This window comes from Cucurbita pepo, chromosome 13, assembly GCF_057944985.1.
Source record: "Cucurbita pepo subsp. pepo isolate OVF chromosome 13, ASM5794498v1, whole genome shotgun sequence".
Taxonomy (NCBI): Eukaryota; Viridiplantae; Streptophyta; class Magnoliopsida; order Cucurbitales; family Cucurbitaceae; genus Cucurbita; species Cucurbita pepo.
Genome location: NC_141810.1, coordinates 948,025 through 964,440, shown reverse-complemented (window position 1 = coordinate 964,440; position 16,416 = coordinate 948,025). Strand labels below are relative to the sequence as shown.

At 34.6% G+C, this 16,416-nt stretch overlaps 1 protein-coding gene across 5 annotated transcripts in view; it reads left to right on the top strand.

Annotated features, from left to right (window-relative positions):
• Nucleotides 1–376: 376 nt before the first annotated feature.
• Nucleotides 377–16,416, top strand: part of SAR1 (SUPPRESSOR OF AUXIN RESISTANCE1) — a 30,008-nt gene continuing 13,968 nt past the window's right edge. For 2 of the 5 annotated variants that reach the window (XR_015411496.1, XM_087116810.1), the window contains exons 1-12: nucleotides 379–698; nucleotides 787–919; nucleotides 1,001–1,265; nucleotides 1,674–1,734; nucleotides 7,994–8,151; nucleotides 9,264–9,346; nucleotides 12,103–12,207; nucleotides 12,318–12,415; nucleotides 13,156–13,276; nucleotides 15,010–15,192; nucleotides 15,362–15,554; nucleotides 15,779–16,350. Coding sequence is in view for 1 of the 5 variants with exons in the window: in XM_087116810.1 (XP_086972936.1) it covers nucleotides 475–698; nucleotides 787–919; nucleotides 1,001–1,265; nucleotides 1,674–1,734; nucleotides 7,994–8,151; nucleotides 9,264–9,346; nucleotides 12,103–12,207; nucleotides 12,318–12,415; nucleotides 13,156–13,276; nucleotides 15,010–15,192; nucleotides 15,362–15,554; nucleotides 15,779–16,350 (2,196 nt within the window). In the remaining 4 variants the exon portion in view is untranslated. Of the gene's footprint in view, nucleotides 699–786; nucleotides 920–1,000; nucleotides 1,266–1,673; nucleotides 1,735–7,993; nucleotides 8,152–9,263; nucleotides 9,347–12,102; nucleotides 12,208–12,317; nucleotides 12,416–13,155; nucleotides 13,277–15,009; nucleotides 15,193–15,361; nucleotides 15,555–15,778; nucleotides 16,351–16,416 lie in introns of all 5 variants that reach the window. The other 3 variants (XR_015411495.1, XR_015411494.1, XR_015411497.1) reach the window with 2 other exon arrangements.

Genomic DNA, 16,416 nt, shown 5'->3' with positions numbered 1-16,416 from the left:
CTTATATTGCTTAAATCCTATAAAGTAATTAAGTAAACACGTGAGAGTATTAAAATATATTTAAACGTAACCATTGCGCAGCTGTAAAAAGATAAAATTAAATGAAATTTGAAACAAATTTAAAGATATTTTTAAAATTATTTATAAATACTTTTTAGATAATTTTGAAATAAAGGAGTATCTATCCTTTTTTAAGTTTAGAAATATAATTAAAACTTTAAAAATATTACTAATGTAACCTTAAAGTATATATATATATATATATATATATATATATATATATATATTTATTTAAATTTTTATTAATTTAACTATTTAAAAATATTAATTTATTTTAACCTTAAAAAAAAAAACAAAAGAATTAAATCCCGCGAAAAGTATTCCCGGTCGATTGTGACAAAAACCCGAAGTAGGGTTCTAGCTCCGTTCAAGTTCAGAAGAGGGAAGGCTGTGCTGCAGTGTGCAGACCGGTGAATGAAACCGACAAGAACGGAGAACATGGGGCGTCGGGTGCCATTAGCCGGGATGGAGACCTCGATCATGGCTACCGACGCTGTAGAATTCATTGATGTTTCTGTTCCTTCTTCCTCATTAAGAGATGGCGCCATTACTTCCGTTGCTCCACCAGCTTGCACCTCATTCACTGAGGACCATGCCTCTTGCGCCGTCGTAGGAGATCCTCCAACCTATCTCATCTGGTATGTTCCTGATTTCCCTCGCACTTTATTGGCTCCCTGGTTCGGTGCTAATAAGCCCTGTTGCCCTTCCATTCTTCTTACGCATCAGGAGGATTCGGAAGATTCGACCTCATGTGGTCGAGCTGCTTCAGTTTTCAACTGCCAATGAATTTCGTAGGATTGGTCTTCGAATTGCCTTTCCGGAAACACTTCACCCAGCCGTGTTTGTCTGCACTAACGAGGTTAATTTCCATTTTCCTAGTCTGAATTTTCAGCCTGTTGGAATATTTCGACGTATTATTTATGGCCGTGTAACACTGCAGATAAGTTCGTCTACTGGACATCCTTTCTTGATGTACGCCGTGACTTCGTCCGGGATCGCTTATTGTTTGAAGCTGCGAAATGTTTCCTCATACATATCCTGCTCTGTCATTCCTCTTGATGAGGTTGTGGAGTTTAATTTGCACACTCATCCGGACAGCAAACCAGTAACCAGCGTCTCTGCTATATCTGGATGTCTCGTGATTGGGAGAAATGATGGATCAGTTTCATGTTTCAAACTTGGGTCGCTTGACCAACATAGCCCTGGTATGTATTTACTTTTCATTTCAACCAGTGGCTACATTATCTATTGTAATTTGTCCAAGCATGATCGAGAAAAATAGGAAGCTTCTTTATGCGATCCAGAACAGATGGTTGTTGGCTTAAAACTGTAGGATGTTCTTTGTCAATTCCGAAATGCTTTCGTGTATTGCTATTTCACAACTGTTATTTTTATTTATTACTGTTTAGACGGCGGCTTAGACTGTGCCACCGGATGTCAATGCAAACATACAGCTATCTGCAATTGATTTTAATGCAAACATACAGCTCTCTGCAATTGATTTTAATTCTCCATATTTTGTCCCGCCCTGCTATTTAGAATCCTTGAAAACTTGTATTATTTTGTTACATTTACGCATTATCTCTAACAATTAGTATTTATTTAACTTCTAGGGTTTCAACATGAACTACGGGATGATTCAGGATTCAATCGTCTCTTGGGTTTCATTTCAAGGTGCACACTTTTGAAATATCACATTATTCAGACGTGCATCTTACTTAAATTTGCTTGCTTCTTGTTTCTGATTGAATGATTGGCAATGAGGTTGGCGTTTTCAGTCTCAAGCACATATTTGAACATGTATTTTTAAAGAACATTTTAAGAAGGATTATACTTAATATTAATTAGCATTACTTTAAGGTTATCAATAGAGGTTGGCATTATAGTTCACATCCTTAAAAAAAAAAAAAAAAGGTTGGCATTGGCAAGCAAATTTAGTTTTGGAGTGCAGGGTGTTTCTTCCTGCAAGAAGAGATTTCCTATTCTATTCAGCATTGTGTTGGCTCTTAGTGGTTCTATCTTTTTTCAAAGATCAATTATTATCTTGGAGGGAGTCTATTGTTTTGTCCAAGTTCTACTCTATTCATTGGTGCTCTTTGTTTGATAATTACACTCATGATATTTGTTTTGATTGTGTTGCATTCACTTTCCCTTGTTAGTTTTATTTTTTTGCTTTATTTTTCTCCTAATTGAAGACTGTTTTCTTGTTTTACTTTTTCACCGATCACTGAAAAGTTCATTTTTTATGACAAAAAAAAAAAAAAAAAAAAAAAAAAAAACTTTGGGATTTTGAGTAGCATTACTTGGTCATTTTCCTTGGTTTCTTTGATTTATTAATTATTATTTAATAGATATTAAAATGCACTCTCATTTAATTGAGGAAAAGAATTTAGGCAAAGAGGTAACAATGTGGATATTTTTATGGTGAGGAGGTCAACATCCATATATACGTAATGACAACATGGAAGCAATTTTTTTTGGACAGGAAATTGAAAAGGAACTAAAGAGAGGTATCGAGGAACAAGTGAAATAATGTTTATGGAATGGTCTTGTCGAATATTTGCAAGTGTTGGGTATATTCGTCTTAAGTTCCAAGCCGAAGGTGAAAGAAAAATATCTTCGGGGGGAAAAAAATTTAAAAAGTTTTAAAGAATTGATAAATTGATTTTTGAAATATATTATTAAACAAATAATGGTATGATACCCTTGGAGGGGAAAGCCATGGTTGATGATGATCCTATCTTGAGTACTAAGGGACCTGAGGATGTTAAAAAACAATTATATTAAAAATGTAGTTAGGTGGATTTGTCTTGATGTGATTATGATTCAAGAATCTAAATTAAGAAACATGGAAAAACTGATTTTGAGTTTTACATATATCATGTAGGAAAAGGTCGAGGTCATTGAAAGATCAGGTGGTTTGGTCATTCTTTAGATGAGAGAAAGGTAAAAGTAGTGGAAGTACTAAAAGGAGTGTACTCTTTGAGTTAACAAAAAGGAGTTCTCTCTCTTCCTCAAAGGTTGGTGATGCAAGGTGGTACAATTGTTTGGATTACAAAATTGTATGGGCAATACAAATGTAAGGAGGATTTTTTTTGATAAAGTATATTAGGAGGAATTAATGACTCTTCTTGAGTATTTGGCTAGAGCTTGATGTATACAAGATCTTAATATTTGTAGATGGTCATATGAAAAATATATATGTGATTATGATTCAAGTATTCGGATTACGGAACATGGAAAGGCTAATTTGGAGTTTTACAAATATCATGGAAAGGTAGAGGTCATTTGCAAATCAGGTGGTTTGTTCATGCTTTGGATGAGGTAAAGGTAAAAGTAGTGGAAGTACTAAAAGGAGTGTACTCTTTGAGTTAATAAAAAGGAGTGCTCTCTCTTCCCCAAAGGTTGGTGATGCAAGGTGGTACAATTGTTTGGATTACAAAATTGTATGGGCAATACAATTGTAAGGAGGAATTTTTTTGATAAAGTATATTAGGAGGAATTAATGACTCTTATTGAGTATTTGATTGAAGCTTGATGTATAGGGGGAGATCTTAATGTTTGTAGGTGGTCATATGAAAAATCTAGATGTCATTTAAGTATCCGGATTATGGGACATGAAAAAACTAATTTGGAGTTTTACTTATATCATGTAGGAAAAGGTAGAAGTCATTGGAAGATCGAGTGGTTTGTTCATTCTTTGGATGAGAGAGAGGTAAAAGTAATGGAAATACTAAAAGGAGTGCAGTCCTTTAGTTAATAAAAAAGAGTGGTCTCTCTTCCCCAAAGGTTGGTGATGGAAGGTGATACGGTTGTGTGGCTTAAAAAATAGTATGGGGAATACAAATATAAGGAGGTTTTTTTTTTTTTTTTTCTGAGAAAGTATATAAGGAATTAATGACTCTTCTTGGGTATTTGACTGGAGCTTGATTTATAAAGGGAGATCTTAATGTTTGTAGATGGTCATGAAAAATGTAGATGTGATTATGATTCAAGTATCCAAATTAAGGAACATGGAAAGATTGATTTGGAGTTTTACAAATATCATGTAGGAAAAGGTAGAGGTCATTGGAAGATTAGGTGGTTTGTTATTCTTTGGATTAGTGAAAGGTATATGTAGATGAAGTACTGTAAGGAGTGTATTCTTCGAGTTAATAGAAAGAAGTGCTCTCTCTTCCCCAAAGGTTGGTGATGGGAGGTGGTACAATTGTGTGGATTACAAAATAGTATCGACGATACAAATATAAGGCCGATTTTTTTTGATGAAGTATATAAGGAGGAATTAATGACTCTTCCTGAGTATTTGACTAGAGCTTTATGTATACAGGAAGATCTTAATATTTGTAGATGGTCATATGAAAAATATATATGTGATTATAATTCAAGTATTCGACTACAGAACATGGAAAAACTTATTTGGAGTTTTTCATATATCATGTAGAAAAAGGTCGAAGTCATTAGTAGATCAGGCGATTTGTTCATTCTTTAGATGAGAGGAAGGTAAAAGTAGTGGAAGTACTAAAAGAGTGTACTCTTTGAGTTAATAAAAAGGAGTACTCTCTTCCCAAAGGTGGGGATGGTAGGTGGTATGATTGTGTGGATACAAAATTGTATGTGCAATACAAATATAAGGTGGATTTTTTTTTTTTTATTTTTTTTTTTTTTTTGATAAAGTGTACAAGGAGGAATTAACAACTCCTCTTAGGTATTTGGCTTGAGCTTGATGTATAGGGGGAAATTTTAATGTTCGCAGATGGTCATATGAAAAATCTAGATGTGATTATGATTCAAGTATTTGGATCAAAGAACATGGAAATTGATTTGGAGTTTTACATATATGATGTAGGAAAAGGTAAAGGTCATTGGAAGATGAGGTGGTTTGTTCACTTTTTTGTTGATAAAAGGTAAAAGTAGTGGAAGTACTAAAAGGAGTGCATTCTTTGTGTACATAAAAAGGAGTTGTCTCTCTTCCCCAAAATGTTGATGATGGGAACTTTGACGATTGTGTGGATTATAAAGTTATAGGCAATACAAATATACGAAGGATTTGTTTTAATAAAGCATATAAGTAGGAATTAATGACTCTTCTTGGGTATTTGATTGGAGCCTTATGTACATGGAGATATCTTATTATTTGTGAATAGTCATATGAAAAATCTAGATGTGATTATGATTCAAATATACGGATTAAGGAATGTGTAAAAATTGATTTGGAGTTTTACATATATCATGTAAGTAAAGGTAGAGGTCATTGGAAGATCTGTTGGTTTGTTTATTCTTTGGATGAGAGAAAGCTTAAAGTAGTGGAAGTACTAAAGAAGTGTAATTTTTGAGTTAATAAAAAGGAGGGCTCTCTCTTCCCCAAAGGTTGGTGATGGGAGGTGGTACAACTCTGTGGATTACAATTTATAGGGCAGGGCAATACAAATATAAAGGTTTTTTTTTTTTTTTTTTTTTGATAAAGTATATAAGGAAGAGTTAATGACTCTACTTGGGTATTTGACTGGAGCTTGATGTATAAGGGGACATAAGGTTTGTAGATGGTCATATGAAGAATCTAGATGTGATTATGATTCAAGTATGCAGATTAAGGAACATGGAAAAATTGATTTGGAGCTTTACAAATATCATGTTGGAAAAGGGTAGAGGCTATTGGAAGATCAGGTAGTTTTGTTTATTTGTTGGATGAGTGAAAGGTAAAAGTAGTGGAAGTATGAAAATGAGTGTACTCATCGAGTTAATAAAAAGAAGTGCTCTCTCTTCCCTGAAAGCAATCATTTACAAAGGATAAATAAGCGAATGTATGGATTACAAAACTTTTCATTGAAATAATGAAAAGAGAGTAATGCTCAAAGGATACGAACTCGGTAGAGGAGTGAAATAAAGTAGTAAAGAAAGCAATAGTTTACAAAGGATAAATAAAGTACTTCAGTTTTGATCAGTATCCTGGAGAGAGAAATCAATAAAAACATCAGTAAGAGAACACCGAAGAGAGGCTTTACGCTGAGCAGATTCATGGAAAATCTAGGAGCTGAACTTCTCTGAAAAAATCTGCGAATTTATTTCCTGCCATACCTTCGCAAGCAAAGCTTTGACAATTTTTATCCATAGCAAATGAGGATGCAGGAGTAAAGAAGGGCAAGGTAGAAGCTGAAGAACATTATCTTTGGCATTTGAAGAGAAAACCAATGCATCGAAGGAGCTGAATAACCTGAACCAGCAAGCTTTAGAGTAGCAGTAAAAAAAATAAGTGATTGAGAGTCTCTCAAACCGAGCCATAGAGGAAACAAATAGATGGTTGAAGACAAGTCTATTGGACACATCAAAATCCAAGTAAGAATGTTGATTCTTTTTGGGCTTTTTATCTTCCAAATAGATGGGAAGAAAAACTTGGCCAGTGGAGGAGAGGCTTTTAACTTGTTTGATAAGGACTTAACCGAAAATGAACCCGAGGCCTCAAGAGACCATTTTCTACAATCTGCACAATAATGATTGAAATGACAGAAAGAGCTTCGGTGAGATTATTAAAATTTGAAATCTTAACTTCCTTAAGCAATCTTCAAAAAGTTTCCTAGCAAAACACAAATAGTTCCAAAATTCTGAAATAGAGCCATTTCAAAGAGAGGAGATGCTGAATAGACAAGGAAATCTGTCCTTTGGGGAAGAAATTCTTATCCAATTGATCATGCCAAACTGAGATTCTTTCACCATTCCCTACAGAAAAGGGGGCATAGATTTCCACTGATTTCCAAGTTCTAGAAATACTAATCCATGAACTTTGCAAACTAGAATTCGATCTTCCAATAGTATGCCAACCAAAAACATTTGACCATAGAGAATGGGCTCAGAAATCACCTTCTTTCATAGAGAATGGGCTCATTAAAAGAGTGCCAATCCCATTTAACAATCGAAGCCAGGTTTCTGTTCATCAGGCCTCCTATGTCCAAGCCACCTTCACTTGGAGAATTAGTAATTATCTTCCATCTAGCAAGATGAGTAATCTTCCCTCCACTACTCCCGCCCCAAAAGAAATTCTGCATGGATCTTTCAAGTTCCAAACATATGCCGGAGAGAATGAGGAAAATAGACATAATATAAGGGAAAATTAGAAAGCACCGACTTGCAAAGTCTATTCTTTGAGCTGAAATCTTACAACTTAGCTGAGCTGAAATCAAATGCAGCTTAGAATCCTCTACATTAATTTTTTGTAAATATTTTCTATTAGGGCGTTTAAAACTTTGCTAGTCCATAGAATAATTAATGGGGAAAGAGGACTCCCTTGCCTAATTCCTATGGTACAATAACTCTACCTCAGGGCCGTCCATTAATGAATATACAAAATTTGGGGTTTCGAACACACCCACTAATCAATGAATCCATTTTTGAGTCAAACCGTCTTGGCACAAAAACCTGTTCAAGAAAATCCCAATCAACCAGGTCAAAGTCCACTTTCAATCTCCAGCTTTAAAACCCAACCCTTTTTTTCTTTAGTCTATATTCTTCCACAATTTTGTTAGTAATGAGAATGGGGTCAAGGATTTGTCTTCCTTCAATGAAAGCACTTGGGAGACTGAGATAATTGAGGGCATAATTGTGAAACCTTGAATTGAACTATTTGGTTGGCTCATTTATCTATTCAACCTTTCTTTCCTTCATTCTTTTTTTCGTAAGAACAAAATTTGAACAGGTTTTTTGTTTTCTTTATTCAGGGTGCTAAAGTTGTTAAATTTATTGCATTTATTTGAAGAAAATATGAAAAGTTCACTTGAAGTTGTTTATATTGCAGAATTAATTTATAGTGCTGTATTTTATAGTTCAATCTTTTTTTTATGATCTAAGTTTCTTTTAAAAAACTGACAGCTTGGCTTCCCATAAAAAAATGATGGCTTGACTTCTCATAAAAAAAAAAGAATGATAGCTTGGTTTCGTGCAGGGTCAAGTTGGCAGGAGCTGTGCTTGATATGGTAATATCTGAGGTCTGTGGAAGACAGTTTCTGTTTGTTCTTCATTCTGACGGAGTCTTACGAGTGTGGGATCTTTCATGTCACAGTAGGGTACTCAATCACTCCATGAATATTACAACTATGGCAGGTACTTTTATTACCCAAAATAACCTTAGAGTAATATGTTTTGCTTATCTCTCGTGGACGAATACATAAATGATTTGCATCCACAATAGGTATCGAGATGGATAAAGAATGAATGGACGAGTATAGCTTCCTTAGATATATGACCTCTCTTAGTTGCTAGACATCCCTAAACTCCTAACAATAAAACATACGCACATTCAAGCCCCATAATTGAGAGATTGAACACAAGTGGGAAAACAATAGATCAAGAGGAGGTACTGCCAATCCAATGATCTTCCCGGAACTTGACATGATTGTACTTCCCAACTGAATACTTGATAGAAATTTGGCAAGCAATTAGAAGTAGCCTTCCATGGATATTAGATGGTTGCATGAGAAACTGCAACCATGTGTAACTAATGGAGAAAGCACATGTTTATTAATAATAATTTGATGTCAAAGTTTGTCAGGTTCTAGTGGAAAACACCGTATACATTTGGGTAGAAGTGCAATGTTCCTGGAAGCAACATTTTCAATCATTCGACATCCCTTCTTAACGAGAGGGTATTAATTAATCGTAGGTGATATGAAAAGGGACAAATGAAATTTCTTCCTCCGGTGACTTTGTGGAGTATGTGGATCTAGTATTAACCCATTTCAAATGGTCATTTAAAAGTAGTGTTGTTAGACTTATATGATACATGAGTTATACTATGGGAATTGAAATGGAAGGGAGCTCCCCGATAAATGAACTTGCTTTAGAATCGAAGATTGAATGATCAGTGAATTTCCAAAATTTGATTTTTTTTTTTTTTTTTTTTTTTTTTTTCTGGATAAAGAACCTCAATTTAATTGAGAAAGAATGAAAAAATATAATTCAATGTCATCTAAGAAAAAATAAGCCACAAAAAATGGGAAGTCCCACTAAAGGGACTCGAATCAAGTACAAGGAAACCTAATATATAATTACAAAAAAAAAAAAAAGTCTGGAAACTCACTGATATATGATATCTGATTCTACAGATAGGAAGGAAAATGTCCAATTTTTTTCAATTGAATTGAAACATGGTATAAAATTAACTGTATGACATTGTATTTATATACTTACTCTTCCTTTCTTTTTTGGGGTTTTAGAAGCAAAGTTTGTGAGGTTGTGGGTGGGCCAAGGGAGCATCGATACGAGTACAATTCCTTTGGCAATTCTCTATAAACACCCGGTACATTCTTAATTAGTTTCTCTATTAGATTGCTTTCTATGTAACTTGTGTGTAGATTAACATTATATTTCCAGCATTGTATAAGGAATCTCTATTCCATACAAAGATTTATAGTTTATAGAGTTGAATCTTTGCTGTGCATTCTCTCATTGTCCCCATTTCATATATAAGTTTGCCTTTAATGCATGAGCAAATGAAAGATGTGTAAAAATTGGCATATTTGTTCATGTATTTGATCTAAATATTAAATCAACCTTTAAATGAATGCAACTTTAAATTGTCGGTGATTCAAAATTATGTGACAAAGATGTAGGCCCCTTTTGGTTCCTGATCCAAAATCTTGTGTTGGGGAACAAAAGATGTACAATTGTTTTTTTTTTTGGGAAACGTGTAGCAGATTCACATAATTTAATGTTGTATGTAGAATCTAAAAATTGTGTTTGATTGCAATTTTGTTTACAAGAAATGTGGACCATATTAAAGAACAAGGAGCATACTAAAAAGAGGGGTGATGCCCCATTGGATCAAAGTGGTTACAAAAAGGTGACTCAATTGGTCCAGGAGGCAGCAAAGAAAATAATTTATGGGAATTGCTTTGGAATTTTAAGTCACAAAAAGTAAAACTATAGGAAGCCATCCATCTTTGAAACAACAGGAAAATGATCAGACATAATCCGAGGAAGTCTGACAACTGTAGATTTCTTGAATTTTGCTAGCCAATCTTCATTCATTTGACATCTATCAATCGAAAAAAACAGGTGCCTCTCACCATTATACCATGTGAAAGGCCAATTTGGGAGAGGAACATCAACCAAATCGAATTCACTAATAAACTTGTTGAATTCCCTCGTACTTCTGGTTATCGTTCCTCCTGAAGATCTCTCTTGCATCCATCTTACGAAATATTAAAGTTACCGCGATGCACCGATCTCCTGAGACAAAAACTTCCAATAACATAAAATTCCTTCTAAAAACATTCTTGGTCCTGAGTAAAATTAGGGCAATAGACTCCTGTCACTTAACGAGACCATCCATCAGCCCACTAAATATTAAAATTCACCTATTAATGAGTCCCTAACTATCATGGAGCTTTTCATCCGACAAACACAAAATGTCACTTGAAGAGCCTAACGATTGTTAGATTGTCCACCCCACAAACCTAGAGCTCGACACTGACTTAGCAAGGCTTGTAATGATTTGATCCCTTTTTATCTCTTGAAGAAACACAATATTTGGCTTAGTATTTGACAAAACTTCTTTGATGAGGTGCCTCTTTCTAGCCTTGCTTAAGCCTCTTAACATTTCACAAGGAAATCTTCGTAAATCCGGACTTACCCCCTTCTAAATCTTTAGATGTGTTGCCTTTGTCATAGTTTGTCATAGTTTGTCATAGTGATTAAGTTTTCCAACTCCATATGCCCCTTTTGTTTTTTCTTATTTTGATTCTTGGCTATCTGATTGCCTTCGGGCATTATCAGCTCCTCGTAATCAGGACTTTCAGGACTTTCTATGATTGTAATGAGCCCTTTCATCTAGGATCAAGATTGTGCCACTGCCCATTTTAAAAGCTTCCAGCATTTCTACCTGCAATATTTTTGTCTTGAACAAATTCTTCTTAAAAAAAAACCTTTCAACCCCTTTACACCAAAGTCTGATCCTATCGAGACATCCTCCTCCATCCTTATTTTCTTTGAAGACGGTGAGCTTAGGTAGTAGAAAAAATCTTCATTATTTGAAAAGAAACCTCTTTTCCCGGGGGGGTTAAGCATGTATTGCCATTTTTAAAATTGTTTCTTTTTTCAAACTATTTTAGCTTAGGGGAACGTTGTGGCTCTATTGTTTTTTTCCATTCAGTGGGGACATTGCCATTTGAATTTGATGTTTGTGAAGCGCGGTCACATGTTGCTGAATCCCCCTCGATTAGCCAAAATTTGTTATTATTACTTTTCTATCGAAATCTAGCACAGGCTTGGTTCTCACCTCCACACTTCAGTTCCCTGCATCCAGTGAAGCAACCTTCATCTAGTACTATTTACTCTTGAGGCCGTTGTAGTGTAGAGGATGTTGTTGTCGTGGGGGGTGCAGTCAAACCTTGCCAAATTGTTAGGATCTGCTCTACTTGTTTTCTAAATGCCCCTTCTCTGTTTCTATTTGGTAAAAATTTCTCATCTTCTTAGGTATTAGTTGATGCTTTCCCAAAAATGGGGGGGTGAGGCCTTCCTTCAGCTTACTAAAGGGATGAGATGAGTTTTAAGGGTCGGGCTAGAACTCTTTGGTCCAACACAATTATGGCTTCTTGTCCAGAAGACTTTTGGGACTCAATAAGTATGTTTGTATATGTTTTATTATACAATTTTGTTAGGTTTTATGTTTCTCTTTGGGCTTAAGACGAAGCTTGTTTGTAATATCCTTTAGGTTTTATTTTACTCGACTTGGGCATCTTTGTTTAGTTTGGCTAGCTCCCTTTCTGTGGGCATGGTTTTTTGTATGTTCTTGTAATATATCAATGAAAATTTGGCTCTTCATAAAAAAAACGGCTTATGATATTAAATTGGAACTTGATAGTATAGCATTGCTATATGCTAAAATTAATTTTATATATTAGATGTCTATCAAGACCCCCTGCCCCAGAAATGATGTTGTCTTGAATCAATTAACTTATTTTATAGAGTAACGTTGTGTATGATTTTTTGGTACAATTTAATACTTAATTCCCCCACCTCAATATCAACTAATATATTTACAAAATTGTGAAGGATCATAGCCTGGAAATGATCAACATATATCGTTTACATTTTAGTTGGGGAGACAGGGTCAGTCTATTATTGGAGCCTTCAACACACAATATTCCCTTTAATCAGGTAGTAGAAAGTAAATGATATCTCATTCAATTTTGAGTTTTTTGACTTACTAAAATTTATTTGAATTCATAATTTTTGAGCTTGATAGTCGTTGCTCCAATTTTCATTAGGGTGGGTGTCTTGATGTAAAACTTGCATCTGATAAGATATGGATCTTAAAGGACAACACACTGATCTTTCTCGACTTGTTCCCTTCCGATGGTCATGTGTAAGTTTTTCTGTCCAAGCAACCTCAAAAGTTTTATGGTTTGTGACATGTAAAATACTTTTCTCTTTGCTATCGAATTTTTGTCTTGCATCAAACATTATGCCTTTAAGAAGACCTACAAGTAAGGATGGTTCATTATTACGATGGGAAGGAAGGACCCTCTTGAGTCAACGAGAAAAAGAGCAATTGGGTTTGATCCTTTGGGTTTGGATTTTGATTGATCATCATCTTATATGGCAATGAAATGGTATCAATGAAGAGTTCGTTGAAAATTGAAGTGTTCAAGAAGGGGGGGGGGGGGGGGGGGTAGTCTTCATCTTGTTTCTTGTGATTGGTTTGGTTGGAGAGTTGATTTTGTCTTTGGTGTCGTTGGTGATATTGAAGTCAAGCCAAACACATAATTGGCTTGTCGTTTTTAGTTGTAAATAATTGGCTTGTCGTTTTTAGTGGTATATATGCTTACCAATTTGTAATTTCTCTACCCAAATTGTTTAATTTTGACTATTAAAATAAAATCTACTAATAACAATTAGGAAAGTAAAATACTTTTCCATTTCCCAGTTATAGTTTGAACTCTCTTCTGTCCATTTGGAATAACTTTCTGTAGCTTACTTTAGATGGAAACCTCCCCTGTTTTTGTAAAATCATACCATCAATGAGATTGTTTCTTATTCCTAGCAGCTTAGGTGATTTGGTCTAATATGATTTATTCTAGTTTATGCTGCCTATTCATCTGATAGGGGAGAAGCACAATGTTACGCATTGCAAGAAGAGTTTATTGCAGACCAGTTATTTCAGAGTGCGGATTATTCTTCTGATGCAATTCTTTGGGTTACACATTCAATATTTTCTTCGACAAAGGTAATTTTCATTTGTATGTTATTTTGAACTCCAGAGCCTTCTCCCTGTGCTGCTGAAACCTGCTTAACATTCTTTCTCCTTTAATCAGCTTAGACGCACTAGACATTTGCGCACACCTTGTTAGCTGGTTATATACTTTTCTGTTATCTTTTGCCCCGGGTGAAGAGGGGAAACACTATTGTCTAAGAATAAATATGATAGATAGATAGAAACTTCAAGCTTAAGAACAAAATGGATAAAAAAATTACCACAATCCAAAAGTTGTCTGTCTTCTACCTTTCAATTTCGATCAATAAATGCTTGAAGTTTAAGGCATAGGTCGGTGGTTTCTCCTTTTTAATTATCCCACAATTCCTACTGATATATTATTTGACCATGATTATTATTATGATTACAATTATTATTATTATTATTATTACTGCTGCTACTACTACTACTACTGTTATTATTTTTGTTTTTCAAAAAGAGATGCAAACTGAAAATGAAAAGAATAATGCCCTATGAAAAAAGAAAAAGGATCACAAGAACTTGAATAAAACCAAAGCAAGTCAAAACTAGAAGATCAGAGTGCCAAAAAAAACTCCTAGAGAGCTTTAAACCAATTGAACCTTCAAATAGAAACTGCACCAACCAGTTGAAACAGGACACCAAAAAAGGAAGAAAAGCAGCAACTGCCAAAGAGAAATGCACGAACACCACAAGGCCAAACAACCAAGAAAGTCCAATCAGCGCAAAAATCAAGTAGTCAACTCCGAAGAAAACAACAAGAAGCAGCAACATCACCCAAAAATTGAAAACTTAGAGCAAAGCAAACGACAACAACTACTTCAGTCCAGCAAAAGACAATCATTCCAAAGAGAGAACGAAACCAAAAGGCCAAAACCCCATCCTCAGAAATAGAAATAATCTCATAAATATCAGTTACATTTCATTGGAAATGAAGAAATTTTTTCTTTTTCATCTAATGTGTTGGAGAGGGGGAGTAGAAGACTCATCTAACTGTTTCTTCAAAAGTGAGTTAATTTCTTCTTCTTTAAAAATAGAACTAAGAGCTTCTTTAAAATCTTCATCATCACAAGCTTCATCAGAAACCTTTTCATGCCCATTAACAATTAAAATTGAACTCCAAATCATTTCCAATTTATTCTTCTTTTCTTCCTCTTTGCTTAAATCATTCATGTTCTTCCGTTGGTTTTTTTTTTTTTGTCCATCTTCTTTAGCTTTAGACAATTCTCTCTCATATCAGAATGCCTTGTTTTTTACTTAAGCCCAGGTGTCAATAGCTCACTCATTATCGTTTTAGCTTTTATAATTTCTTTGAGAAACTGTCATTTGTTTTTTCGTTCCTTGATGTATATATTCTTAGTTTTGTTTTAAGACTTCCATGTTTTATTTTGAAGTACTATATTTTCATTTTTTTGCTTACCAGAAGAATTATTTTCATTTTTTCTGTGCACTTGTGTGCATTGCCAACTTATATGGGAGTTTAAAAAATAACAAAAAAAAAAAAAAAAAAAAAAATCTGATACCATGTATTTGATATGTAGCTGGTGCATGTTCATCAAGTAGCATGTTCATCAAGTATTTTTGTGTTGGATACTGAAACTTTGCTGAAAATCATAATAATTATGCTGATCTATTTCATTGTTAAAATATGTTTTGAACTAGAACCAGACTTCTGATGTTAAGTTGGATTATGAACGCTTATAATGGTTTTCTTAATGTATAAGCAGGATGAGGTTGTGCCATTCATATCTTCTATATTCGTACGCAGACTACTACAGCCTGGGGTTTACAATGAAATGGCTCTTCGTGCGACTTTACTGGAATATAGTAGACACTGGACAGATTCTAACTTTCAATCTATGACCTCTGATGAACTGAAACAAGAAATTCTTTCTCTCATTGAAGATGAGGTTTTTTTTCACTCTCATATGTTGGATTTATTTATGTAGGTTCTTGGCTCTGTTAGAGTTATATCTTATGGTCCATGTAATAGTGGATTTCTCTGCTTTAAAGTGTGTTTTGGGCAAAATAGGATGATTTTTAAGGGAACTCAAGGATGACATATTTTTTTTGTGCTAGGGAGCAACTGCAACTCCAGTTTCAATATACCTATGGTGGAAAAATTTCTGTACCCACTACATCCATCATTGGTGCACAAACAATGCACCTTCATTCTTACTTATTGACAATACGTCAACTGCTGTGGGCTTAGTCAGAAGGAATTCGGTATCACTTTTTAGATGCTTGGACAATGTTGAACAACTTTTAGACGGTATTTTAAACATTCCTGCCATTAATTGTAACACAAAAAAAAAAAAAAAAAAAAAAAAAAAAAAAATATATATATATATATATATATATATAATTCATCAGCGAATTATAGTTTTTCAAGTAGGATAGCAGAATAGGTTGTTTTACACATGTACCCCTTGATGAAAACCACCAATCCCCCTTAATTATTTGTGCATTGACATTCCCGTTACTATCATCTGCTAGGTTTTTCTGGGGAACTTGATGAACTTGGAGGCCCTGACGTTGATTGGATTGACAATGATTCAGATTCAGAACTATTGTTAGAGGTCTTGAGATGTGTTATTAGTATTAGCAATCGGTTGGGAAAAACAACTTTAGCTATATTTTATGAGTCACTCATGAGCACACCTATAATCCCTTTCGGAGAAATTGTTGGTAGAATTTTGAAGATTCTAGAAAATGGATATGGCTCGTCTGTGGGAACGATTAAAAGGTCAGATCTTCATGCTGGCTATGGTTGGGAAAGGGAATTGACTGATAAGAAAAATCTTCGAAAATTTTCTATTGAAATGATGCTCTCTCTTCATACTTTGTGCAACAAGGGTGCCTCATGGGGCAGGGTTTTAGATGTTGTTGAGAGTTTTCTCAAATACTTTGTTCCCCGGAAGATGTCTCACAAGGTACAGCCTCAAAGGTCATCAGATGTCAATACCTCTATTTTGGTTCACGCAACCTCCCAAATTTCAAAGGTTATGCTTGAGTCAGCATTAGACGTCCTGTTGTTTCTAAATTATATGGTCTCCGTCAGTGGGCAGGTCAGTTTCTTTTCACGTACATATTGCAGATTCCTAAAAATGTTGACGTGTAATGGCACCCATCTA